The 26,459-nt window shown below is 47.1% G+C and overlaps 1 protein-coding gene and 2 long non-coding RNA genes across 4 annotated transcripts in view; 1 reads left to right on the forward strand and 2 right to left on the reverse strand.

Moving 5' to 3' along the window:
* Positions 1 to 4,719: 4,719 nt before the first annotated feature.
* il17ra1a (interleukin 17 receptor A1a) overlaps positions 4,720 to 26,459 on the reverse strand; it is a 29,024-nt gene continuing 7,284 nt past the window's right edge. Inside the window, exons 2-11 of the mRNA XM_061714779.1 lie at positions 24,247 to 24,271; positions 12,880 to 13,026; positions 12,674 to 12,795; positions 10,447 to 10,573; positions 10,310 to 10,357; positions 10,098 to 10,237; positions 7,190 to 7,270; positions 6,987 to 7,071; positions 6,605 to 6,709; positions 4,720 to 6,524 (exon numbers count right to left, since the gene is read on the reverse strand). Coding sequence (XP_061570763.1) covers positions 5,155 to 6,524; positions 6,605 to 6,709; positions 6,987 to 7,071; positions 7,190 to 7,270; positions 10,098 to 10,237; positions 10,310 to 10,357; positions 10,447 to 10,573; positions 12,674 to 12,795; positions 12,880 to 13,026; positions 24,247 to 24,271 — 2,250 coding nt within the window. The 3' untranslated portion in view covers positions 4,720 to 5,154. The remainder of the gene's footprint in view (positions 6,525 to 6,604; positions 6,710 to 6,986; positions 7,072 to 7,189; positions 7,271 to 10,097; positions 10,238 to 10,309; positions 10,358 to 10,446; positions 10,574 to 12,673; positions 12,796 to 12,879; positions 13,027 to 24,246; positions 24,272 to 26,459) is intronic.
* On the forward strand, positions 18,992 to 21,327 carry LOC133424072 (uncharacterized). 2 transcript variants are annotated; one of them, XR_009770850.1, is made up of 5 exons: positions 18,992 to 19,025; positions 19,273 to 19,307; positions 20,289 to 20,495; positions 20,641 to 20,719; positions 20,803 to 21,327. It is a non-coding gene; the product is annotated as an uncharacterized LOC133424072 (long non-coding RNA). The 2 variants fall into 2 exon arrangements; XR_009770851.1 differs by having other exon boundaries at positions 20,641 to 21,327.
* Positions 20,415 to 22,220, reverse strand: LOC133424073 (uncharacterized). Its single transcript, XR_009770852.1, has 3 exons — positions 21,829 to 22,220; positions 20,632 to 21,187; positions 20,415 to 20,477 (listed from the first exon to the last, which is right to left on the reverse strand). It is a non-coding gene; the product is annotated as an uncharacterized LOC133424073 (long non-coding RNA).

Raw genomic sequence — 26,459 nt, forward strand, 5'->3', positions numbered from 1 at the left:
CTGGACGTGCCGGGGGGGCGATGGTCGAGGCCAACACCCCGACGCTGCTGGGGCGGTCCGCGCACAGGGGGGCGAAACCCCCCGGCAGGCTGTCCAACGGGCCGTTGGGAGCTGCGCTGGCTCCTGCGGGCAGGAGGCTGGGGGCGACGTCCAGGGGCGGACGAAGGGCCCCTCGGTGTACTGGAAGCGGGCGCCCTCCTGTGAAGGTGCACCAGTCGCTGCCTGGTCTCATCGGCCAGGGCAGTGCGGTTCAGAGCTTCCAGGGCAGTTGCCCCAAACAGCTCCCCCGGTTCTGCCGGTGCCTGACGAAGAACCCTACGAGCAGTCTCTGTCAGGGGTGACTGCGCCAGCCAGACATGACGGCGCGTGTGCACCAGGGTGGACATCAGCCGCCCCAGTTCCCTCGTCTGGGAGGCAAAAGCCTGTAGGGACACATCACACAAGTCCCGTGTGGAATCATCCACCTGTGCATCCTGCAGGGAGGTGGAGAGGGCCAGTAGCAGATGAGAAAGGGTGTTCCCCAGCCGGCCGATGCGCGCCGCTGTTTCATAAGCCCTACAAATATGCCCATCAGTAACCCTACACTGGGTAGAGGGGCACTTGGGATCTGGCTTCAAAGCCTCATCAGGAGCCACTATCAGTGCTGCAATGGAGGGCTCGATGGGGGGCATGTGGTGGAGACCAGCCACTGCAGCGTCCTCCATCGCCGTCAGAGCACGGTCATCAGCTGTTAGCCTGGAGAGGGCTGTGACATCTCTCCAGCATGAGTGCAGCTCCCTCAAAAAATCCGACGAAGGCGGAATGGTGAATTCCACCGGAGAAGGATTGCGCCTGTGGAAGGCGCTAGAGGCCACCTCCGCACGCGGTGCATCCAGCTGCAAGTGTGCCAGGGCAGTGCGGATAATGCTCTGCACGGAGGAACAAACCGTCCCCTCCCGAGAGCTCTGGGCAGATGAGTGCGAGGAGAACCCCGAGCGCTGTGAGGCCGGGTCCCCTGATGACACGTTGAACTGGCTCGCCGAGGCTGCAATGGAGATTGCGTCCTCTGGCAGCGGCGGTGGCGACCCCAGAGCAAACTCTGGCACGGCAGGTTCCACCTGGCCAGTACCAGGTTGCAGATTGAGGAGGAGCGCCTTCATCTGCTCCATGTCGGCAGCCAAGCGATCTACCTTCGAGGAGAGCTGGCTCGTCATCCGCCGTCGTTTGGGGGCCCCCACCACTCTCTTCGCCGATCGCTTCAGCGAAGACCCCGGCTGGGATGAGGGGAGGCTGGCCGACGGCCCCGGCTGCTCAGGGCCCAGGCATGACACGCAGAGGTCCTGGTCAACCGCAGGATCCAGGGAGGCCATGCACCCTGGGCATGAACGCTCCATCACAGGGACCGGTGGGAGAGGGAGCAGACACGCTGCCGTCACCACGGATGTGCTGGCAGGAGAGAGGAGCGGACACGCTGCCGTCCACACGAATGTGTCGGTGGGAGCGGTCACGCTGCCGTCCCACGGATGTGCCGGTGGGAGAGGGGAGCGGACGCGCTGCAGTCACCACGTAGGTGTCGGTGGGAGAGGGGAGCGGAAACGCTGCCGTCACCACAGCGAGCACGCTGCCGTCACCACCAATATGAAGGCGGGAGAGGGGAGGGCCACGCTACCGTCAGCACGGATGTGTCAGTGGGAGAGGGGAGCGGAAACGCTGCCGTCACCACAGCGAGCACGCTGCCGTCACCACCGATATGCAGGTGGGAGAGGGGAGCAGCCACGCTACTGTCAATATGGGTGTGTCAGTGGGAGAGGGGAGCGGAAACGCTGCCGTCACCACAGCGAGCACGCTGCCGTCACCGCCAATATGCCGGCGGGAGAGGGGAGGGCCACGCTGCCGTCACCACGGCTATGAGAAAAGGCAAAAAAGGCGTCTTTACTCAAAAAGAAGAGAACAATCCTCTCTTGTTTCTTTTCCTTTTTTTTTTTTTTTTTTAAGAAAAAAATAAAAAATAACTGCAAGGAAAAATAACAATATCACATCGGTAAGTGGGAGAGGGAGCAAATGCTGCCGTCACCCTGAACGAGCCGGTGGGAGAGGGAGCGGAAACGCTGCCGTCACCACGGCCGCAAAACAGGCAAAAAGGCGCTGTTCTTTTCCTTTCTTATATTATTTATTATTTTTTTTTTTTTTAAAGAAAAAATAATCTGCAAGGAAAAAAATAATGTTGTCACTTTAATAAAGTGGGAGAGGGAGCGAAACGCTGCCGTCACCACAAGTGTGCCGGTGGGAGAGGGGCGTGGCCTTCACCACGGCTGTAAGAAGGACAAAAAAAAGGTGTTTTTTTTTTTTTTTTGAAAAAAAAAAAATAAATAATCCCTTTCTGTCTTTTTTTTTTTTTTTTTTTTGCAGAAAAAAATAACTGCACAGAATATTCAGGTGTCGGGCGCAGCCAACAGCTTACCTTCTGCCAGCTGGCCCAGGGGGGCGGGGCGGGGAGACGCCGCCGCCGCCGCAACGAACACCAATAAATACCGCGTGGCCACAGCCTCTTGGAGGACGACAGAGATCGTTACTCCTACCTTACGGCACGAAGCTGCACAGAGGCCGGCGGTTTTAGGGAGGAAAGAAAGAAGCTTTTAACCAGCCTTCTATTTCCGTCCTGTACTTCAGCGCGATGCGAGAAGAATGAGGAGCCGATCCCATGCTTGACCCCGGAAGATATACCCCTTCCGGGGGTCATGCAGGGGTCACGGGTGACGTGACATTGTTGGTATTGTACTCGACATGCGCATGCGCGAGGGGAGATATCCAGTGCTTACAGCACCGCCTGGCGGTCAGTAGGGACGAAATAGAACCGTCATTTGTCCCTTGTACTTTGGATTCAGGTTTTACACGGTGGAGAGATTTTGGTATCCGGGCTATCGGAGACCTGTTGGTAGAAGGGAATTTTGCCTCCTTCACTCAACTTCAGGTCAAATATGTACGGAAGAGTATTAGGGCCATGCAGAAGAAAATATATTTGAGTGGGGAAGAGTTTTTTTATAGTGCACTTTGAGAAAAAAGTCGAAATGTCAAGATTAATGTTGAAATACAATTTCAAGAAAAAAGTCGAAATGTCGAGAATAATGTTGAAATACAATTTCAGGAATAAAGTCGAAAATATATTTAAAAAAAAAAGAATAAAGTCGAAATGTCAAGATTAATGTTGAAATACAATTTAAAGAAAAAAGTCGAAATGTCGAGAATAATGTTGAAATACAATTTCAAGAATAAAGTCGAAAATATATTTAAAAAAAAGAATAAAGTCGAAATTTCATGAATAAAGTTGAAATTTTGCCTTTTTTTCCTCAACATTTCGACTTTATTCATAAAATTTTGACTTTTTTCTCGACATTTCGACTTTTTTCCTCAGCATTTCGACTTTTTTCTCAACATTTTGACTTTTTTCTCAAAATTCGACTTCAACATTAATCCCGACATTTCAACTTTTTTCATGACATTTCGACTTTTTTCTCGACATTTCAACTTTTTTCTCGAAGTGCACAATGAAAAAAAATCTTCCTCCTCTAAAATATTATTTTTTATTTTTCTCCTGCCTGGCCCTAATACTCTTCCATAAATATGGTCTCCATAAGCACAACCACTTTAGATGCCTGCAGATCAGGACATATGTTAAAAAGCACATGCACACCTTAGAAAACATAAAGCCAGCTAAGTTTGATGGACTCTTAAGGGAGGGACACCTGATATCTCAGCTTTATAACTCACTATTGTCCAGAACCTCATCCTCTGTGCATAAAGGGCATACAGACAGGCTGGGAGCAGGAGCTGGGTATGGAGATAGATGATGAAGTGCTCTGCTAACTCTAGGCACCAGCTTATTCAATTTAAGATCATCCACAGACTTCACCAAGCTAAATCAAAGTTACACAACATTTTTTCAAGTATATCCCCACTATGTGACAAAGGCCTTACTGAAGAAGCCACTCTTCTCCACTGTTATGCTCTGGGTTCTAAGTTAATTCCATTTTGGTCTTGCATATTTAAAACCATGTCAGATATGTTGCAAACAGAGTTGAAACTGGATCCACTTTTGATCGTGATTGGAGTCACTAATCAGTTTTCTCAACCTAATAAATATCAACAACAACTGTTGTCTTATGCTTTTATTATAGCAATGAAACTTGTGTTGATGTTTTGGAAAAAAGCAGAAATCCTTATGTACCTTGTGTTTGTTTTTGTATATCTTCTATTTAGGAGGACAAAACTGTGATGTTGGACATTTTTTTCTATGACTGATTCCTCAATAAAAAAGTTATGTTCATGTTTGATCAGGAAAAGTTACATAAAGTTAAAACATAATTCACATCTCAGGTTTATTTACAGCTGTGAGGCTGGAGTTCTGAGCTGTGACGACGACCCAACATTTCTTGGTCTCATTTGAAAGATAACATGTTCTTGTGCTTCTAAACTGGAATAAAAGACCAGATCCGTGGTCCGGATCGTGGTTCGGAACATCGTCCGGATCATCGTCCGTATCATCGTCCGGAACATCGTCCGGATCATCGTCCGGATCATCGTCCGTATCATCGTCCGGATCATCGTCCGTATCATCGTCTGGATCGTGGTCCGTTCCTGTATTTTCTTGTGTTGGCCCCCTTTTTTTTTCTCTTTTGTGCATGTTTGCAGGCCGGAGCTTCAGGAGCTGCGTGCTGGCCTGCGTCCCGCCCACCACCCCTCTCGGGTCATCCCGCTGCTGCTTCCACCTGCCTGCGTGGATGTCTGCTGTGTGCTGCTGACGTCCCCGACCCCCCCAGTCCAGCCTTCGGCAGGAGGGTCCCCCCTTATGATCCAGGTCCTGGTCCTGGCTTAAGGCTTTTCTCCCACTAGGGGAGTTTTTACCTGCCATTGTTTATGTAATAATTGCTCAGGGGTTCATGTTCTGGGTCTCTGAAAAGCATCTAGAGACAACATCTGTTGTAATAGATGCTATACAAATAAAATTGAATTGAATTGAAATTGAATTGAATTGTGGTCCGGATCGAGACAGATGGATTCCCAGCCCACATTGGCAGCTCAGGGTTTGTCGCCACATTCAAGTGCTCAGGAAGGTCAAAGGCGGCCGCAGGTCATGACGGAAGGTGTTCCTGGAAGATGAGCGGTTTCACCCCCTTCCTAGACCAGGTCAGAGGCTCCGAGCGTTCGCTGAAACAGCTCCTCCTGCATTCTCGCTAACGCTGCCAAAGGACCCTCTTTGAAAGCGGCGTCATGCTGGGAAGATTCTTCTGAAATATATCCTTGATCAGACCCGCTGCTCGGCCCCTTCGGACTGGACTCCAGAATCTCCTCCTCGTCCATCTCCACGGGCTCTGACAGACTGAGTTCAGATGGAGGTTCTGGAGGTCTGGAGTCCAGAGAGTTCAGTAGAGGGTAGCGGGCCACAGGCTGGCCGGAGGGGAGAAGGGGAGCACTTTCATCCTCCTCCGTGGGCTGCTGGTTCTGCCTGGGAGGAGGTTGGTTGTTAAGAACGGGTTCAGCAATGAAGACGGAGCCTGGACTGGGCCCGCGAGGATACACCAGGTGGCCTGCCAACACCTGAACTGAGTTTGATGGATGGCTGTGTGCTGGGTGCAGGACTGGCAGATGCTCTGCCACTGACGACAGCTCTGGGTTCAGCTGGGGGGTCAGAACATGGACGCTGTTGCAGTTCTCGTTGACCTCCACCTCATGAACGTAGACCGGGGGTCCCTCTCGAATGGGCAGCACACACTCCAGGACCGGGGGGATCTGCATCTGCTCAATGAGCTGTTCAGCTTCACTGCCGACGTCCTCGTCGCTGACCACGCACTCCTTCTCAAACCAGTCTGGATGCTCCAGCTGATGGGCCCTGAAGGCCTCGATGGCGTTCCTCAGGGCTAAGCCTGAGGCGCAGTGGAAGTACTCCTCCCCGCTGATTCCCTCGATGTGCAGGACGTGACCTGGCTCGTACTTCTCAACATCCAGCAGGCGGAAGAACAGTTCCTCAAAGTGCTTCATCAGGCTGAATTTGACTGCAATGTCAAAAACGGACGGTACATCCGTCTCGCTGCTGATGTCATCAAAATACGCCACCATGTATTTGCCGAGCCTCGCCGCCTGGTGCAGCTCCGGTAGGAAGAGATTCAGGAAGGGGGTGAGCATATCATCCGTGGGAGAGAGGACGTCCTCCTTCAGCATCACCTTCCCCTGCCCACACATGGCCCTCCACTTGGCCTGCACGCCCCGCGAGCACAGCACCAGGATTTTGTCTGAGGGGTTCTTCAGTTGTTGCCGTTGCCACTCGAGCCAGCGGACCCGACCCACCATGCCGACCGAGGTGGAGTCCAGCAGGTCTACCAGAACCTTGGTGCCACACTTGGCCTGGAGGAAGGCGCAGAGCTTGAGCACCACGTCCCTGTAGAGGTGGTGGTCCTGGGAGTAGATGACCAGAACCTTGGGAGGCTGCTGCAGCGGCTGCTTTCTCTTCACGGCCAGATCCTTCTCACTCGGGGGATACGAGACTTGGGCTTAAAGCAGGAGAGAGTTGGGTGAGAGACACGTCCCAGACACAAAACCTGGAAGGTGAGGTTCAAACTGGGCTGCTTACCTTTGCGTCTGCACAGGAAGTACATGGACACCGCCATCACTGCACAGGTGAACACCAGGCCCACGCCTGCGAAGATGCACACGCTCTCCACATATGGAGCTGCATCTAAAAACAGGAAAGATTATTGATCAGCAATATGTCCCCTACAGGTATCCAACCAGGTCTGCTTTCAGGTGGTCCAGCCAGACCAGCACAAGTTCACTTTATCTGCTGTCATTAAAGCCCTGGAGCGTCTGAAGTTAGTCAGCCTGAAAGTAAAATATGCTGGTCTGAGGTCTGAGTTTAGTTCCTCTGAGTATATATGCAAGAGAGATGGATGGATGGATGGATGGATGGATGGAGGTGGAGGGGTGTGATCACTCCTCCACCTGACCTCCCTCACCTGGTAACAGCGTTGACCCACAAATATCAAAGGTTGCTCGTCGTCGGGGACAGTCGCTGTTGCATTGTTGAAAGAAAGGTTTGATCTGCAGAAGAAAACCATCTCAAGGTCACATCTGGGTGGAGTTGCTGGTGAACGCAGGCAGAGCAGAACGGACCCGCCGTCCACCAACACCAGGCACCAGAACCAATGGAAACATTTACCTCGGCATCAAACTGGCAGCTGGATCTCGGCCACTTGGCGAGGCTGAACGTTGCATTCAGGGTCGTCTGGTTGTCCTGGAACTGAGGTTTCTGGAAAACAGGTTTTAGTACACATTTCGGAATATAATTTCAAATGGGACGATGAAAGAAACGAACAAGGCTAGGAGCCCAAGTGGAGCGGTAGCAATGCCAGGTGGAACGGTAGCAAGGCCAAGTGAAAAAGTAGCAAGGCCAAGTGAAATGGTAGCAAGGCCAGGTGGAATGGTAGCAAGGCCAGGTGAAAAGGTAGCAAGGCCAAGTGAAATGGTAGCAAGGCCAGGTGGAATGGTAGCAAGGCCAGGTGGAAAGGTAGCAAGGCCAGGTGGAACGGTAGCAAGGCCAAGTAGAACGGTAGCAAGAACGGGTGGAACGGTAGCAAGGCCAGGAGCCCAGGTGGAACGGTAGCAAGGCCAGGAGGCCAGGTGGAAAGGTAGCAAGGCCAGGTGGAAAGGTAGCAAGGCCAGGTGGAAAGGTAGCAAGGCCAGGTGGAAAGGTAGCAAGGCCAGGTGGAACGGTAGCAAGGCCAGGTGGAAAGGGAGCAAGGCCAGGTGGAACGGTAGCAAGGCCAGGTGGAACGGTAGCAAGGCCAGGTGGAACGGTAGCAAGGCCAGGTGGAACGGTAGCAAGGCCAGGTGGAACAGTAGCAAGGCCAGGAGGCCAGGTGGAACGGTAGCAAGGCCAGGTGGAACGGTAGCAAGGCCAGGTGGAACGGTAGCAAGGCCAGGTGGAAAGGGAGCAAGGCCAGGTGGAACGGTAGCATGGCCAGGTGAAACGGTAGCAAGGCCAGGAGGCCAGGTGGAACAGTAGCATGGCCAGGTGGAACGGTAGCAAGGCCAGGAGGCCAGGTGGAACGGTAGCAAGGCCAGGTGGAATGGTAGCAAGGCCAGGAGGCCAGGTGGAACGGCTCTGTTGTCTTAAGTCCATACAAGTTGAGCGCCGATGATCAAACTTAACGGAGGAGTGAGCTCTGATTCTAACACCTGCAAGTACAGATCCGGTTCTACTGAACACCAATAGGCACCCCACTGTGCTGACATTAATGGTCATTTTGTTGTAACACAAACCTGTACCGTCACTCCACCTACAGCACCTCCTACAGTACCTGACAGCAAGGCTTGGCTGATCTTCAGTTTCCCTGCAAGTATTTCACATCGACAACCAGCAGCCGCTCTGTGATCAGTGGAAACTCTGCTGAGCAGCACTCAAGTGTTTCCTGTGCAGGAAATAAGAACTGGGCCGAAGCCAGATGAAACGGAAGACGCTCTCATCCGCCCACGACGCAGCTCCCTTGTCTTATCAGATGACACGCCAGCGTGCAGGAAGGTGACTGATGTTTCACCTCTGATGCTCAATGCCGTCATGCTCGCCGGTGTTTTCTCCACCCTCAGAAAAGCCCCCACCAGCTCACCGTGTGACGTCTGACTGATAAACGGCGTTTAGCTCTTCTCACTTTGACCAATGGTTTACTTATGGCGCTTTTACACTAGTATCTACTCAGCCCGGCTTGACTCGCCTTGCCCTCTTTTCTTTTCAATACCCAGATCAGAAGTAAGAGGGTTGGGGCGAAGCTTCTGTGACACTTGTAGCCTTGAGCAGACATGGACTGCTCCTGGCTCCTGGTAGATTTTTTCATTCCTCGTGGCCCCATCTAGCTCTCTCTGGATATTTTCCTCAGCCACCAGGTTTAAGGTCTCCACCTCGGAATTTGACCACGGAACAGATTTCTCTTTGAAAAAAATTAAAAAGAAGCCACAAGTCGCTCTTGAAATGATCTGATTGGGCCAACCCCCCGACCAATCGGTGGCATGTAGTGTTATGACGTCAGATGCAGCCCGACTCAGCCGCTTAGAACCTCTGCAGAATAGATACAGAAAAAGTAATTATTCGGCATGGGTAGACCCCTGGTCGGAAAACACCAAACCGAGTGGAGGCGAGTAGAGCTGGGTATCTTCCCTGACCTCCCGATACGATACGATTCCGATACACTAGGTCCCAAGTCGATACGATTTCCGATATGATACGATTCAATATCGATATTCTAGTTACAATACCAAATTTGCTTTGGCCATGGAAAGGATTCTCAAAAAAAAAAATAGGTAAAAAAAATCGAGGGGCACGGTGGCGCAGCTGGTAGTGCAGCCGTCTCACAGCAAGAAGGTCCTGGGTTCAATTCCTGCCGGGGACGCTGTGGGCGCTGAAGTGCGTGTAAGTTCCCCCATGACTCCAGCACCCTCACCCTGGGTGGGGTTGGTGAAAGGGCCTTTCTGTGTGGAGTTTGCATGTTCTCCCCGTGTTCCCTTGGGTAGCTAATGTAAGCTACCCTCACAAAAAACATACACACAGTCCTGGGCTGTACATGCCCCCTCTGGCCAACCGGGGAACAGATGGGGTGGGGAGGATCCGGCCGGAATAACGTGATCCTTCCACGCGCTACGTCCGGCCAGAGAAGCCCCACCCTGCCTGGTGAAAAGAAGCGGCCTGCTCACTCCTCAGGTTAAGGAGGAGACCTGAGCTCAGTGCAGGAACTCCCACGGTTGGTAGAGGATGGCAACGCCCTAGACTGTTACTTAGGTACGAGCACTGGGTGATAAAATAGGGAAAAAATTGGGATGAAAAAAAAAGAAGATCGATTTTGTATCAATGATATATTGATATTTTTAACACACCCCTAGAGGCGAGTCGAGTCAAGCTGAGTAGGTACTAGTGGAAAAACGCCATTAGGCTTCAGGGAGGCTTCCTCCCCTCTGAAAGGAGCTCCACAGGGTCCATGCTCAGACACCCTGCTGTTTGGATGACCTGGACCTGGTTCTGGTGAACCAGCTCAGTCAGCAACAGCCAGAGGAGCTTGTCCTCCGGCTGATGGTCTTACCTGACTCACATGGACGTGTTGTTGGTCGGCGGAACCACGAACCAGAACCAGGTACTCGTCACACAGCTGGTCGGGCCTGAAGCTGATGGTCAGGGATCTGCCTGTGGTCGTCATGGTGATGTTGGGCTCCCACAGGCTTCCTGAAGCGACGACGCATCACGTTTAGGACTCGCCCACGCCCACCGGGTTCAACACACTCGTCTGTGACTCACCTCTCTCCACGCAAAACTGGGTCAGCTGCATGCTGGGATGGCGGCAGTCTGAGTAAACCAGAATCAGAGGTTTCAGCAGTGGAAGGCAACAATCAGAACTTCGTCCTTTCAGGACGGGTCCAACCACTTCAACTCACTGGGAACATCGACCCGCGTGCTGACGTCGTACTGGCTGTGGCCCACCTCAGGTTTGGGGATGTTGAAGACGGAGACGCGGTACGTGCTACCTGGGTCCAGCACCAGGGCCTCCGAAGAGAACGACCACTGGAAAAGTAGAAGAGCTCCAGCAGTTAGGAACAGAACCTTTCAAAGTCTCCACCTCCTGAATGGTGATGGTGCCCTCAAAGGTCTGGTGACCACCAACATCTGCCTTAATGATCACAAACACAAACCCCGCCTGTGGGACGGGTCAGGGAGCAGATCACCCGACCAAAGCCCAAGGGAACCTGTTTCGGGGTGACCTCTGAACTAGGGCTGGGGAACGATTCAAATGTCAAGAATCGATTTGATTTCAATTCTTAAGATTCAAAATCGATTATCAAGATTTGATCCGATTCGATATTGATTTGCGTTGTGTTGGGACTGTAGTTATGCAACATATTCATTGATGAGGCATTGTGACACCGTGGCTGACGTGAAACTCCAGCTTCCTAGCCGCTGCAGGGCCGACACCTTTGAACAGACTTGAACCACGGGAATGCCATATGACCAAGTTCCTGACTGACTGATATGTTAATACCAACTAATTTGGCCACAGACTTGAATAACGAGAACACCCTATGGGGTAGTTTCCAACTGAATGATATTCATGCCGAATGCCCGAGGACGGCATTTGGCCACAGATCACATCTGACTGTAAATACCCTTTAATTGCTTTTTGTCTTTCACCTTTGGCTTGTTGATTCTTGCCTTTTGTGCTTTGAACTTACTGTATAAAGAGTCATGATTTCAACCATTCGTGGTCGGCACACCAACTCAGACCCGATCTGTGTCGGTCTGCTCACCGCCGGCTTACTGAATAAAACTCTACACTACAGCGGACTTCTGAACTGGATTTTATATTATTCTTCGACATAATACTAGTATTATATTGCGATTCAACAGCAAGTATTGGCAGCTAATGGTGCTGTAAGGACCAATCACCTCCCAGAATGCTAATATAACGAAATATAGTGAAATGAATATAGACAATTTATGCAATTATTTATGCAATTATAACTGAAAACTTTAATGTTTTCATACCTTTAAACATATTTAAAGGCCAAGAAATGGCACCAGTTATTCTTGTGTCCAACAAAATATTCCTTTTTTGGGCATAAAGAAAAGAAATACCAAAAGTTGTAATGTAATGATGAAAAAAAAAATCCATCTTTAGACATACGAATCGATTTTTAGGAATTAATATGAGAATCAATTGAAAATCGGAAAATCGATTTTTTCAACACAGGCCTAGTCTGAATCTTGTTGGGAGAAAGGAGCCCTCCGTCAGTCTGCTCCAGTCCCACAGGACACAGACCTGCGGGCAGGAAGTCAGAATGGTTCTGAGAACCATTTGTCCATCGTTCCTGTAGTTTCTTGTGCCGGCCCCCCTTTTTTCTCTTTTGTGTATGTTTGCAGGCCGGAGCCTCGGGAGCTGCGTTCTGGCCTGTGTTCCCGGCCCTCCCCCCCCTCTGGTCATCCCATTGCTTCTTCCACCTGCCTACGTGGATGTCTGCTGTTGCTGCTTCCGCTTGCCTGCACCCCCCCCCCCCTTTGGTCATCCCGCTGCTGCTCCACATGACTGTTGTGTGCTGCTGATGCGCCCCCCCCCCCCCCCCCCCCGGTCATCCCGCTGCTGCTTCCACATGACTGTTGTGTGCTGCTGACGCCCCCCCCACCTCTGGTCATCCCGCTGCTGCTTCCACCTGCCTGCTGTGTGCTGTCGACGTCCCTGACTCCCCCAGTCTGGCCTTCGGCAGGAGGGTCCCCCCTTATGAGCCTGGTCCTGCTCAAGGTTTCTTCCCTCCTAAAGGGGAGTTTTTCCTTGCCACTGTTTGGCTTAAGGCTTTTCTCCCACTATGGGAGTTTTTACCTGCCATTGTTTATATAATAATTGCTCGGGGGTTTATGTTTATGTTCATGTTTATGTTCTGGATCTCTGGAAAGCGTCTAGAGACAACATCTGTTGTATTAGACGCTATATAAATAAAATTGAATTGAATTGAATTGAACCCGGTGAATCCTCAGTCCCCTAGCGGGCTGGGACTTGTACTTCCCCCCACTTCCTGGGGGCTGAGTGTTATTTTGCAGTTTTTTGTGTTCTCCAGTATTTTTCTACGATGTGAAAATGTGTCCAAACCTGTGGTGTGATCCAACGCCACCTACCTTCTGGTCTGACTGGTCTCTTGGGAGAAGAGTCTCTTTGAAAGAATATCTGATGCACAAGTTCTGATTGGTGGACCTCATGAGAACATGGAGCTCAGTGCCCTTCAGGTAACGGATACTTCCTGTCAACAAACACAGCAGGGGTTTACTCGCCGAGCCACCGGAGTCACCGGAGCCACGGTCACTCGGACGGCTGTCCGACTCACCGTCGTCCCTGAGGCCCCAGCTGGCCAGCAGCACCGGCTGCAGGAGTCCAGCGTCGTCCCGCCTGGTTTCCACCCGGACCTGCAGGTCCTCCGGGGCTGCTGGAGTGTAGGTGTTGACCTTCAGCCACCCAGGATCCATGCAGTTACCTGCACACGCACGCACACACACACACACACACACACACACACACACACACACACACACACACACACACACACACACACACACACACACACACACACACACACACACACACACGCACACAAGAGTTCACAAAATGACTGTTGTGAAACCACCTTACAGATATCCAGACCTGCAGTTCCCCTACTGACCACTAGGGTCGGAATCCAGACCACTCTACCGACCAGAAAAGTTTCAGAACTTTATGATCGTACTTTAGACTAGGGGTCGGCAAACCTGGTCCTAGAGGGCCATAGCCCTGCATGTTTTAGACGTCTCCCTGCATCACCACACCTGATTCTAATGGCGCTTTTACACTAGTACCTACTCAGCGCGACTCAACCCGCCACGCCCCAGTTTTACGCTTTTCCACTAGGGGTGGAGGCAGGTGGAGGCGTGCCGAGTAGATACTTCTTCTCTATCTATTCTGCCAAGGTTCTAAAGCCTGATTTAAGGTTCTGCGTTAAACCAACGCAGAGCCAATGCCGTTGCCATGACGCCATCGTGAACCCTTCGGACTTCTCCGTCACTCCATTTCTCCGCGGTGCAGTACCCCCCCAGAGTGCTTTGTTTAGCTTCCGGTTTTTCCGGTCAGAGTGAATCAAAGAGTTAAGGACAACTATTGTGCAAAAAAAAAAAAAAAATCACACACTGAAGTGCTGAAAGTTCACGACTGCTTCACGAACTGGAAATGCATTGCTACCAAGTGAACCAATCACAGCCCTCTCGGTCTGCGTTGGGTCTGCGTCGCCTCGACGCGTAGTTCCATTTTTTGGGAGGTGCAGGTCAGGCTGCGGTGTAGGCTACGGAGAGACTCCCGCGTAGCCGCCTACCCTACGGAGTAGGTTTAACGCAGAACCATAATTCAGGCTAAAGCGTGCTGAGTTGGCTGCATCTGACATCATCACACTACAGGCCACCGATTGGTCGGGGGGTTGGAGTCAGACGTCTGAGTCAGGAGGAGGAAATCAGAGAAAGAGACTCTGACGGATTCTTGTTCATTTTATTCAATCAGCAATGGCAGCAAAAGTCTGTTTCATGATCCAACTCTGAGGGTCAGATGTTCATAAACCTGGTGCTGAGGAGAGAATTAAAAAGATCTAGACGGAGATAAGGAACAACCAGATCCACCAGGAGCTCTGTCTCTTCATAGCTGCTCACGGCTCCAGCTGACTTTTCAGCAGCGCCGAGACAAACTAGCAAAAAATTTAAAAGCATTGCCCCTTGAAGCTTCTTTCCCCTCTCATTTTTTAACTTGATATGGAACAGCCACAGACCCAGCAGCCCATTTATCATCTCCTCCAGGTTCTACATCTTTAGTGTTGTTGTCTTCTCTGTTTAGATCACACAATCAAATACGTCACAGCAGCTTCAACCTCCTACTTCTGATCTGGGTGTCTCAAAACAAACGAGGGCAAGGTGAGTCGAGCTGAGTAGGTACTAGTATAAAAGCGCCATAACAGTCCTCATCAGTTTCTCATCCAGGTCTGCACAAGTCTCTTAATGACACAGTCCTTTGTATCAGGGTATGATGAAGCAGAGAAACATCTAACACCGTATCCTAACTGCATGCGATGCGAGTGAGCATCAGCGACAAAATCAATTCCATTGCTTTATTTTCTATTGGACTGTCCTAACTGGCCGCAGCGACGCAACGCGACGCAGTGCGACGCAGCGCCGTTTTGAGCTGAACATTTGTCGGACGCCCTGCTCATATTTTCTTCCTGTCGCCTGCTCGCGTTGAAAGCCGGTTGAAAGCGTTGTAGGAAACAGTCATGGATGAGGAACGGCTGGTCCAGTTAGTTGAAATGAGAAGTTATCTCTATGATTCCTCCTCATTTCACTACAAAAAACTTCAATAAAGTGGCAGCTGCTGGAGGGAGATGGACAGAGAGCTGGAAGTTTCACAACGTACTATCTAAAGCTTGTGTATTTTTCATTTACCTTAATGTGATAGCCAGTCTCTGCTTAGCGAGAGTCTGACCAATGGGAGTCGCGCTCGCTTTGTCTCGTCCGTTGACCTCGCTGAGCTACGCGGATTCCAGCCAGTCGCGAGGTGCTGCTACTTTAGGAGCGCACGGGCGGGTAGTGCAGTGAGTAAAAGGGGAGTTTCAGCTGTCAATCAAAATAACGTGGGGGCCCATAACGCTTTCAGTGTGGACAGAGAGCGTCTGATGTCAAGCAGTGCGACGCGATAGTCGCACGCTCGCATGCAGTTATGACAAGGTGTAAAACATGCAGGACTGCAACTTTAGACTCATATTTGAGACGAGATGTCCAGATGAAAGATAAAAAAAAAAAAATAATGAAAGCTGCAAGCAGCGATGAACGGGCCACCACTTTCTATACCAAACCATTCAAAAGTTATTGCAGAAAATCGGAAATATCACATATCGACCAATCAGAAGAAGGGGCGGGGCTAATTCAGGCCAATGAAGGTCAAGGACTCAATACCGAGTCCGATGACACCACCCACATGTCTTTATCACAACCCGTTCAAAAGTTATGGCAGAGAAAAGTTTTCTAGGGGGCGCTGTTGAGCCATCTTGCACATTAATGCAAACCATGAAATATCAAATTTATCACCAGGCCTGCCTTGCATGCAAAATTTGGTGACTTTTGGGGAACTATCAAATATGGACCAATCAGATGAAGGGGGGGTGCGCTTTTTGGTGTCTAGCGTCGCCACGGTAACGCTTTTGACTGAGAAAAGTAATGCGCGTCGCCGCAGGATGGAGACACATATTTTGATGTATAACACACCTGGGTGCACGTTACGGTTCGGGCCGTATTAACTGCCGAAGAAATGGCATAAATTGCGCCAAAATGACACAATTAATTCAAAATGGCCGACTTCCTGTTCGGCTTCGGCCATGGCGCCACGAGACCTTTCTTTGAAGAGCATATTGCAGGTTAGGGTTTTTTCAAAAATTATACCTGACCTTATGTGAAAATGACTATGTGAGAAGTTAATGTAGGATTTAATATGTTTTACAAGACATAAGGGCACGTATTCAGAGGAAAAAGTGGATGATTTTAGCAAAGCTTCTAAAAACGCTTTTTTTTTTCGAACACCCCGTCATATGACGTAGCAGCAGGGAGACGTCTCCACAGCTGCCCCATCTTACTGTGCAGACCCCGTCCACATGTAGCCGGGTATCTGCTAAACCGAAGATATTTTCCTACGTTTGGACCTGTCATCCACATGAAAACGCAAATAAACGTATGTTTAAAAAAACTCCGGGCAAAGTGAAGATTTTTGAAAACTCCGTTTATGTAGATGCGTGTAGACAGAGACAACCGGAGTTTTGCGTTTTCGAACGTCACATTATGCTCCAAAACAACAACAAATCTGCTCTGATTCTGACGTCTAAACGTGCGATCTTTGTTTACTACAGAACTACAGATGATCCACCATCTGTTCTCCAAGCTATTTATTAAATAAATGGTCTCTGCTCTTGACCACCGTTTACTGCGTTACACCGACGCAGAGCCTACGCCGTAGGGTACGCGGCGACGCGCAGCCCTACGCCGTACCCTACGGCGTAGGGCTGCGTCGATTAACGCGGCAGCTCCGTGGCGGGACACGGGGGGACTCGAGCTCGTTACCCGAGAAGGATACGCCGCTCCCGGGGAAGCTGCGCCGCAGAGGCGGCCCAGAGGCCGGAAGACCAGATGATCTACAGGTTTGGAATGCTTATGAATGTGGTCGAAAACACATATCTTCGGTTATGTGTGGAAAGTTTTTTTTTTTAACAACGATGTAATGTGGATACAAATTATTTTATAAACGAAGGGGGGGAAATATTCGGTTTTAAAAATACCCGGCTATTTAGGATGCATTTAATCAGAAAAAAGAGAAGATAATAAGCTTGTTTTCTGTTTAGAAAGTACAAACGTAGACAGATTACAAGTACTCACTCATCTTCTAGGAGTTATTTTCGGAGTTTCTTTCAGGAGCGCACGGGCGGGTGCTGCAGTGAATAAAGGCTGATTTATGGTTCCGCGTAAAATCCCACGGCGTAGGTTACGCGGCGCACGCAGCGTTCGGTGCGTCGCCGCGTACCCCACGCCGTAGGGTCTGCGTTGGTGTAAAGCCGGGCATACACTGTGCGATTATCGGCTCGTTTTGAGCCGATTTTCCAGTCGTGCGACTTTTTTTTGATCGGGCCCGATTTCTACCCAATCGTTGCTCGTGCCTCGTGCAGAGTACGTGGGGTAACGACGAGAGATTAACACCTCACGACGAGCTCCCGATCACAAATCGTGAGGTCGCAAGAAAATCCAGCATGTTTGAAATTCTCGTGAGGTACCGCACAGTTGAAGCAGTGCTGCGACCCGATTTGCCTCATCCTTTTGCAGAGAGCATGCACAATCTCTGATGTCACGTCAAAAACTATTATTTGTAGTTTAGGGCCAAATCCACAAAAGGATTGCGCGGCTTTTGCGGCCGCTAAACCGGTGCAAATGAGACAAAAAGAGAGCGTCTAATTCACAAAGCACCCGCAAAGGGGGAATTGCTCCACAAACTGCGCTGCCAAGCAAATAGTGGCAGTCTGCGCCTGTGCCATTTGCATGCATGCAAATTAGGTAATATTCATACATTCGGCGCAAAATTGCCCCCTTTCAATGCAAATAAGCCTCATTGCAAAAAGCGCCTAATTCATAAAGGCCATGGCTATTTGCCACACGCAAAAATAGTGGAGCAAATACCGTTTTTCAGAAGCGTGTATTAAACTGCGCGCAAACTCCTCATTCCCCGTCTGTCTCTGTTTCTCTCTCTCTCAATGTCATTCAAGCCTGTGTGATACTGAATGATATTAAGGGTGAAATCTATAGTCAGACATGACTGTACACAGTCAGATCAAGTGGGGTTGTGGACTTATCTCGGATTTAAAAATAAAAATAACAGGAGCTCAGGATTCATCCATGTACAGTAAGGGGCTGCTTTATTACAAACAATTCCACCATATAAACATATAAATCTAGAATGTGTGTGTTTAACAGCTTAATAATGTCATCACATATCACAACATATATCGGACTTATAATAAAATAGCGCTGATCGTGTCCCTGTGAAGCTCAGCATCAGTCAGGACTCTCAGCTGCTGCTGGAGATGCAGCAGCTGGACGGGTGGGCTGCCAACCGTCCCTTGAAATACGGAATTGTTACGTAATTGGGAATTAGAATTCATATAAAACAGTTTATTCCGTATTTCACAATCGTCCCATGCGCGTCTGTCACATACGCACACACTAGTTAAGCCTAATTATGCTTAAATAATGGTCCGCGTTAAATCAACGCAGAGACTACGCCGTGTGGTACGCGGCGACGCGCACTGTACGGTGCGCCAGCCCGTACAGTGCTCTGCGTCGATTTAACGCGGAACCATAAATCATCCTTGAGCAGCACGGAGGGAGGAGGGAGGAGGGGGAGCGGGGCTCTTCGCAGTGTCCTGATGATTTGTAATACAGGCTGAGCCTACCGTTAGTTCTTAAACTGTAAAAAAGCTGGGGGGGGGGACTAAAACATGAGTTTGAAAAGTGGGGGGGCATGTCCCCTCTGTTCCCAGTGGAAATTGCGCCCTTGCGCCTCACGGCGTTTTATTTTCACTCGCTTTATTTTTTATTTCTGCAGTTTTCATTGTGGACCAATGTGTGTGCAGAAATATGGAGAACACTTGAAACAGCTCCGCTCACAGACAAGGGCCGTTTCTCAATATGCGTTCTTGTCCGTTCTTGTGTTCTCGTGTCCTTGTGAAACGTCATCAGTCGCCGCCCAAGTACTGTCCCAATACACAAGTTCGCATTTCACCAAGAACGGATAAAATTCCCGGAAGTGTTCTTGACACGCCCCTTTTACCGAGGATGCATCGCTCGGTAACTTGTGTGAACTTCTCAACACAAGTATCCCAGCATGCATTTCGGCAGTCGGCGAACAGCGGGGAACCAGCGGACAAAAGCTGTAAGTTGTTTACAATTTTCGTATGCTATTTCATTACTAAATTCAATTCTGAATTCACTTTACAACTGTGTAGATTTCAAATATCGGCAGTTTTACGAAAATTGATGGCGATTCAGACATTTGCTCCTACATTTTGGGAGATGAGAAGCTCCATAAAGGGGCTCTCCTGCAGGCAGCGCCTGCGGGACAAGCTCGCTCTCCAGTCGGCCAGTCTAATGCTCACACACCCGTCTGCTTTTCCCCACAGTTACATGATGGCAGAAGGCAGGCAGACCCACAACTGTAAGATATTTTTTTATTACTATTTGTAACACTGTTATTCTGTCATTACATTGATTTCTGAGAGTAACTTTAAGTAACGTTAGTTGCAGTACTCCAGTCGTAAAAAAAAAATCAGGAGGGATGGTGGATTTTATCATACGGGGACAGATAATTAGTGCTGATTACAAATAATATAATATATTACAAATAATAGCAGTGACAAAAACACCTGCAGAAATACTGCAGGAATGACATAGCAGCAGTTAAATGCAGCCTTCTGTAAGCTAGAGAACAAGATTTTTTTGCTTGTAATGAGAAGATAAATCTTGTCCCACTAGCAGATTTTTCTACTTATTTCAAGGGGAAATTTACTTAAAACAGGTTAAAATTGTCAAATAAGTTATTTTTCAGGTGTTATTTTTCTGGTGATGATTCTGAAAGTCGAAATAGCAGTAATACCACATTCATTGATGAAATGACAAGGAAAGGGGGGATGATTTTGACCGTTTTTATTTCAGGGGGGGATGCCATCCCCCCTCATCACTCATCTCGAGTACTGGTTAGTTGTACTCGGCCTAGGGTTATAGTTAACTTCAGGTGAGGCGTCAAAGCTTATAATGGTGGTCAGAGCAAAGAATTCTTCTGAAAATGACATCTGTTACATAGAACACTTTTTGACTTAACTTGGAGACAGACATTCAATTTGGCATGATTCTTTATAACTAAAATAGCTGGTGATTAATAGAGGCATTTTTTCAATTTTCATTGCCATTGTATGAGATATGTAAAAAATAAATAAAAGTTAGTAGCCATATAATAATAATTTTTCATTAATCAACAAAACAAATTGATAACTTTTCATCATAGATAATTCAGCTAATATAATGATTATAATAATGATTGTAATAACTAATTTAACAGTGTTCATTGGACATTTAACTATATGCACAATATTTTTGAATTAGTCAACAAAACAATATTTATAACAATTTAACATCACAGATCCTGGATGTGTCCTGTCAGCAGACAGAGATTGTGCAGCAAGCAGCAATCACTTTGGGGGCAAATAGAGGCTGGATCTCCAAAGCCCAGAGGAAGATGGCTCTCCAGCGGGTTTTGAGCACCCGAAGGTTCCGCTCAATCACGTTCCTGGCCTTGGCAGGGTGCCTGTTGAATCTGCTTCAACTTGGCCTGTTGATTAAAATACAGGTAACATAAAATACATGTAGTGTTTCAAATGGATAGATAGAAACTTCAGTGATCCCGAGGGAAATCCAGGAATGCAAATGCAAAGTAACAACTGTAATAAATAATATTGTGATATTTATTCTGTGTTTTTTCTTACTTGCTACAGGATGGTGGTATGGGGTCATGAGGGTCACAGGATGCTGCAGGCAAGGGTAGCCCCGTCTCCAAGGAGGAAGCAGCAGCTGGTGGGTAGAGGGACTCCTTCTACAACTCCTTCACACCGAAGGGAAGAGCTTGCGGTTCAAATAGCACTTCTTTTGTGGTTCAGCAGGTGGGAGGATTCTGACATGGCACCATCTATGCCACCAGCCGCACAGTGGAGCCCCCACCTCCTCCATCTCTCCTGGCTTGGGGAAATGGATGGCCATCATCTCCTCCACTACACTGTGGACTATCCTGCCAACTGTGGCTCTGGGTATGGTGAAGAGTCTGCTGACACTCTGTAGGAGGTGCCTTCATGCCAGCCAGCACAGAGACACAGCCACCTCCATGTCATGGCTCCATCCATGAGGCTGTTGCCGAGGCAACATCTGGAGCAGCACGTTGATGGATCTCTGGAGTCTAAAAGCTGGTTTCAGGTCGGCCTCATAGAAGAACGTGCAGAGGATCGGCACATGGTTGTTTATTTGCACGTACCTCCGAGGATTTTGATCCTGTTTAAAAAAAAAAAAAAGAAATGTATATATTTAATATCTATTCCACTTATTTATTAATTATCAATTAACATCCCAATATTCATTTATTTATTCGTCTTTAACTGTTTACTGTGTTTGTTCATGATTATTTCACCTACAGTAGATGTATTTAATATTATGTAATGTAAATGTCTCATTAAACGTTATGTATCATGTATTCCTATTGCTTCTATTATAAAACTTCCAACTTCTCTGGTTATTTATATTTCATTTAAAATATGTACAGATGTATAAAGACAAATATTTTAGTCCAGACACATTTGCAGATAAAACCAATCTGATATCTTAAGTTATCTTTATAAGATAATAACTTACATAGCCAGAGACGAAGGCTAATATTGCACGATTTCACCATAAGGTGGTGCTGGGGCATCAACACTATCACATATCAAATGTCAGATGTCAAGTTGGATTGAAGGTTGGAAATGTATGAATGAAAGGGGTGGATCTAAAGCATCACTATTACACAGTTCGGGGAGGATCCCGTTAATCATGTTTCATACCTTCATATTTCTAAACTGTATCATAATCATTTCGTTAACTTTAATAATCATGGAAAACAAAGTGCTGCTTTAGGGAAACTTTGTGAGATAACTTACAAAGCCAGAGACGCTGGGATAGCGCGACGTCTTTCCAGCCTCCTCCTCCAGACTTCTCAGCTCAGCAGCCTCCTTCTGCTCCCAGTGAAGCTGCCGACGGCCACGATAGCTGATATGGTTGCCGGTCCATATTTGCCAACAATGCAATTCAATATGCTCTCTTAAATACTATTAAATAACGCGATCCACAAACAATAACCTTTACCGGGTTTTTTCCCCCCGCCGTTGCGTCGTGATGTGCAGAAAATTCTTGGCTCGTGAGACTTAAAAGCACTTAAACTAAACAAATTAGAATAAATAACATGTACTATGAAAGGATATTGTTGCTGCTTTATTAAAAATAGGCATTACATTGTTAGTATACACTTGTGGCAGCCTACATCAGCGCATCAGAGTATTGTATATTGACTGTTTTATTTATTTATATATATATATATATATATATATATATATATATATATATATATATATATATATATATATATATATATATATATATATATATATATATATATATACGTGTGTGTGTGTGTGTGTGTGTATGTGTGTGTGTGTGTGTGTGTGTACATATCGCAAAACCAACCATTATTTTGGATGATAAAGCCCAGCTAGGAGGCTGCCTCGGGTATTGCGCAATACCAGCAAGAACGCATCGTCTCAAACTGTTCGTGTGCTCGTGTTCTTGCGAGTTCATTCTTCCAAGAACGACTAGCAAGAACGTACTCTCCAAGAACACAAGTCTATACTTGTGTTCTTGGACATTGAGAAAGGCCCAAGGGCAAATTGCACTCAGCCGCAAAACGTTATGGGCGTGTTTGCTCCGGTATATCATTAGAGCAAAATCTTTTGTGAATAGGACCTTAAAGCGGGGCAAATTGCGGGCGCTAATGCAGCGCAATTCACAGCGCTATTTGCGGGCGCAATCTGTTCTTTGTGGATTTACCCCTAAGTGTTGCAAATTCACCTTACAAATCATGTTTTAATAGCAAAAAAATACCGCATTTCCACGTAAGGTGCGGGTCGCCGCGTACCCTGCGCCGTAGGCTCTGCGTTGGTGTAACGCGGAACCATAAATCAGCCTTCAGTGTGTGCGCTGTCTGCTGTTGGGAAAACCTCTTTTTTCTCTTCTCACTTTGCTGGGATGCCGGTCCCTCCGCCGAGACACAACTTTTGCGGTTTGCGTTCTTTGTTGTGTCTAAAAATGATGCGCAGTGCCCACCCAATCAGAAACGGTACAGATATTTTGGGATTGTTTTAATATATATATAAAAAATTTTAATTATAAAAAACTAAAGGATCCCCATAACCTTTGATCAGGTGGGCAGCCAGGACGCACGTTTGGGTGGGAACAGCCCACCCCTGCCCCAGAACCAGCCTCGAGTTCCAGTACACAGAGGTCCGACGGGAGGATTATGAACGTATAGTGTGAGCAGACGGGTCGCATCAGAGCATCGGGTCGTACAGTGTGAGAACATAAATCGTGGGTTCTGAACTTTTGAACTCCGCGATCTAGTCGTGCAGTGTGAGATGGGGCAGTCTCATACGATTCAAAATATCGCACAGTGTATTCCCGGCTTAACGCGGAACCATAAATCAGCCTTTTAAAAAGCGAGTTTCAGCTGTCAATCAAAAGAATGTGGGGGCCCTAACGGGTTCGTAATTATAAGGCTGTGGCCTGTCATATTGGTGTGAATACACATTCACAACCTCTTCAGTGTCACAACTAACATTAAGATCCATTATTTTTCCTATTGTTGAAATTCACCGCACTCCCTGCCGCTACGTCAGTTCCGGTTCAGCTTTTTCAGATGCGGAAGTAAAATACTCTCACAAAAACAACTCCGGAGGTCACTGTAGTATATATTTATGCGTATTTCAATGAAAATTCAGTTCCTACATTATTGTCCTACACATTGATTCACAGGGGTCTCCAACCTGCAATATGCTCTTTAAGTTGTGACATGATACAGGTGTGTACCGATTTTCGTGCATGTACGTCAAACCGTATTGTGGGGCTTGAGGCACAAAGTTTTCTAGGGGGCGCTGTTGAGTCATTTTACCACGCCCATTAATGCAAAATTTGGTGACTTTTGGGGCACGTTTAGGGGGGCAAAAAGGCCCTCCTTTCGTCGAAAGAAAAAGAAAGAAAGAAAGGAAGGAAGGAAGGAAGGAAGGAAGGAAGGAAGGAAGGAAGGAAGGAAGGAAGGAAGGAAGGAAGGAAGGAAGGAAGGAAGGAAGGAAGGAAGGAAGGAAGGAAGTATGGATGGATGGATGGATGGATGGATGGATGGATGGATCCTACAGATATCCTACAGATACAGATACAATAGGGCCTTCGCACTGTAAGTGCTCGGGCCCTAAAAACCAGATCCAAGAGAATGTCCTTCAGGGGAAGTCAGGAAACAAAGCTGGACTCACTGTGGCTGGCGGTGCAGTTCAGATCCTGAGGAGAGAAGAACGTTACATCAGTGACCCGTCGCTGATGTCGTTACCTATGGAAGCATATGAGGGACTATATTCAAATTAAAATGCATTTGCGGAAATGCTTTTTCATTTTAAGAATGTGCCCGCATTATTTGAGTCAAAAATGAAATTGATAATATATAATCCGATTTGCATTTTAATTTTCGTATTCAACACTGCTTATTCTTGTACTTAATTCAAATTAAAAAGAAAAAGACGTTTGAGATTTAATTTTCAAATCATGCCTCAACAAATAGTTCACAATATTCAATTTTAAATCTAAAATTTGAAAATTAAAATGCATTTGCAGAAATGCTTTTTCATTTTAAGAATGTAGCTGCATTATTTGAGTCAAAAATAAAATTGATAATATATAATCCGAATTGCATTTTAATTTTCGTATTCAACACTGCTCATTCTTGTACTTAATTCAAATTAAAAAGAAAAGGACGTTTGAGATTTAATTTTCAAATCATGCCTCAGCAAATAGTTCACAATATTCAATTTTAAATCTAAAATTTGAAAATTAAAATGCATTTGCAGAAATGCTTTTTCATTTTAAGAATGTAGCTGCATTATTTGAGTCAAAACTAAAATTGATAATATATAATCCGAATTGCATTTTAATTTTCGTATTCAACACTGCTCATTCTTGTACTTAATTCAAATTAAAAAGAAAAAGACATTTGAGATTTAATTTTCAAATCATGCCTCAGCAAATAGTTCACAATATTCAATTTTAAATCTAAAATTTGAAAATTAAAATGCATTTGCAGAAATGCTTTTTCATTTTAAGAATGTAGCTGCATTATTTGAGTCAAAAATAAAATTGATAATATATAATCCGAATTGCATTTTAATTTTATTCTTTACGCTGCACATTTTATGTCATAATCAAAAAGAAAACAAAGAAGACATTGCTTTTTCTTTTTCATGCTCTGCCCGCAAAAAAGTGTACAATATTCAAAATGAATTCGCAATCCCAGCGGCGCAGGAGAGTGACGTCACGGCTTCTCCTGTTCTCCAGCTGCAGCCCAGAAACCCTGGAAAATGCTCACGTTTTTTAAGGTGACATCGTATTTTGCCGATTTCCCAAAGTCTGTTAGAAAAGGTCTGATTTCCTACAACTCTAACAGAGTTCTAGATGTCAACATGAGACACAGACAGCAGCGTTTCTCTACACGGAGTGCTGGTGCCGGGCTGACTCCTCCTATTCAGACACGTGTGTTTGTTTACAACCTATGGAGCACGAAATGCAAAGAGGAGCAACGTCGACCGACAAGGTACAGTAATATTACCGGATTTTGCCACAAAAATGACTTTACTAGCATTTTCGCTTGTTTTTAGCATAATGTTTGCATGTTGAGCATGTTATTTTATAAAGAAATGTTGGCTTGATGTGTGCAGATCACATCTAACTTACATCACTGCATTTACAATCGAGAGGGTAATTTATTACTTGCAGGTAGACGTGTTTCTAAGGGTCAAAAAATAAGGTTTGGCTGTGGAAAGACAATTACAAAGGCAACTCTCTGGCGTAACATTTATTTATTTGTTAGCTGGGTTAGATAACTCATGTCATCCAGGAAATCTCGTAATGCAATCTCGTACAATAACATAAAATATCAAATAAATGCTTTATGTGTAGGATAACCTCACAGCCCTGACTCCACCACAGATGAAAACCTTTCTGGGGCAGGTCGTGACCAAGCTGCCAGGCCTGGTGTTTGATGTGATGGCGTTACTTGAGCGTCCAAGTCCAGGTGGTCCAGATGAACCCCAGCTGCACTGGTGCATCTGCACAAACTGCAGGGACATGCCCACAGACCTGGAGAAGCTCTGCATAAGTAATCATATGGCACACATGCAGTATTTTATATTAGAAGATGGGGTTTTGTGGCCGGCCCGGGCTGCCTGGAACAACATCTTCGCCACGATGACCACCAGAAGCCTGGAGTGGAGCTGAGAGTTGCGGCATGCGGAAGGAAATCAGGTTGTCATCCCAAGCTGTGTAGTTTGGGTCAGGAAACCTATCTGTAATCTTCCAAACAACCAGTACACCGGATTTCTTTTGCACTGGCTGGCGTGAATAACAGTGTTTAGCTGGGTTACACTTTCAATGTAAATAGTTTTTATTTTTATACATTTTATTATGTACAAGTCAGAAA

This window comes from Cololabis saira, chromosome 23, assembly GCF_033807715.1.
Source record: "Cololabis saira isolate AMF1-May2022 chromosome 23, fColSai1.1, whole genome shotgun sequence".
Classification (NCBI taxonomy): Eukaryota; Metazoa; Chordata; class Actinopteri; order Beloniformes; family Belonidae; genus Cololabis; species Cololabis saira.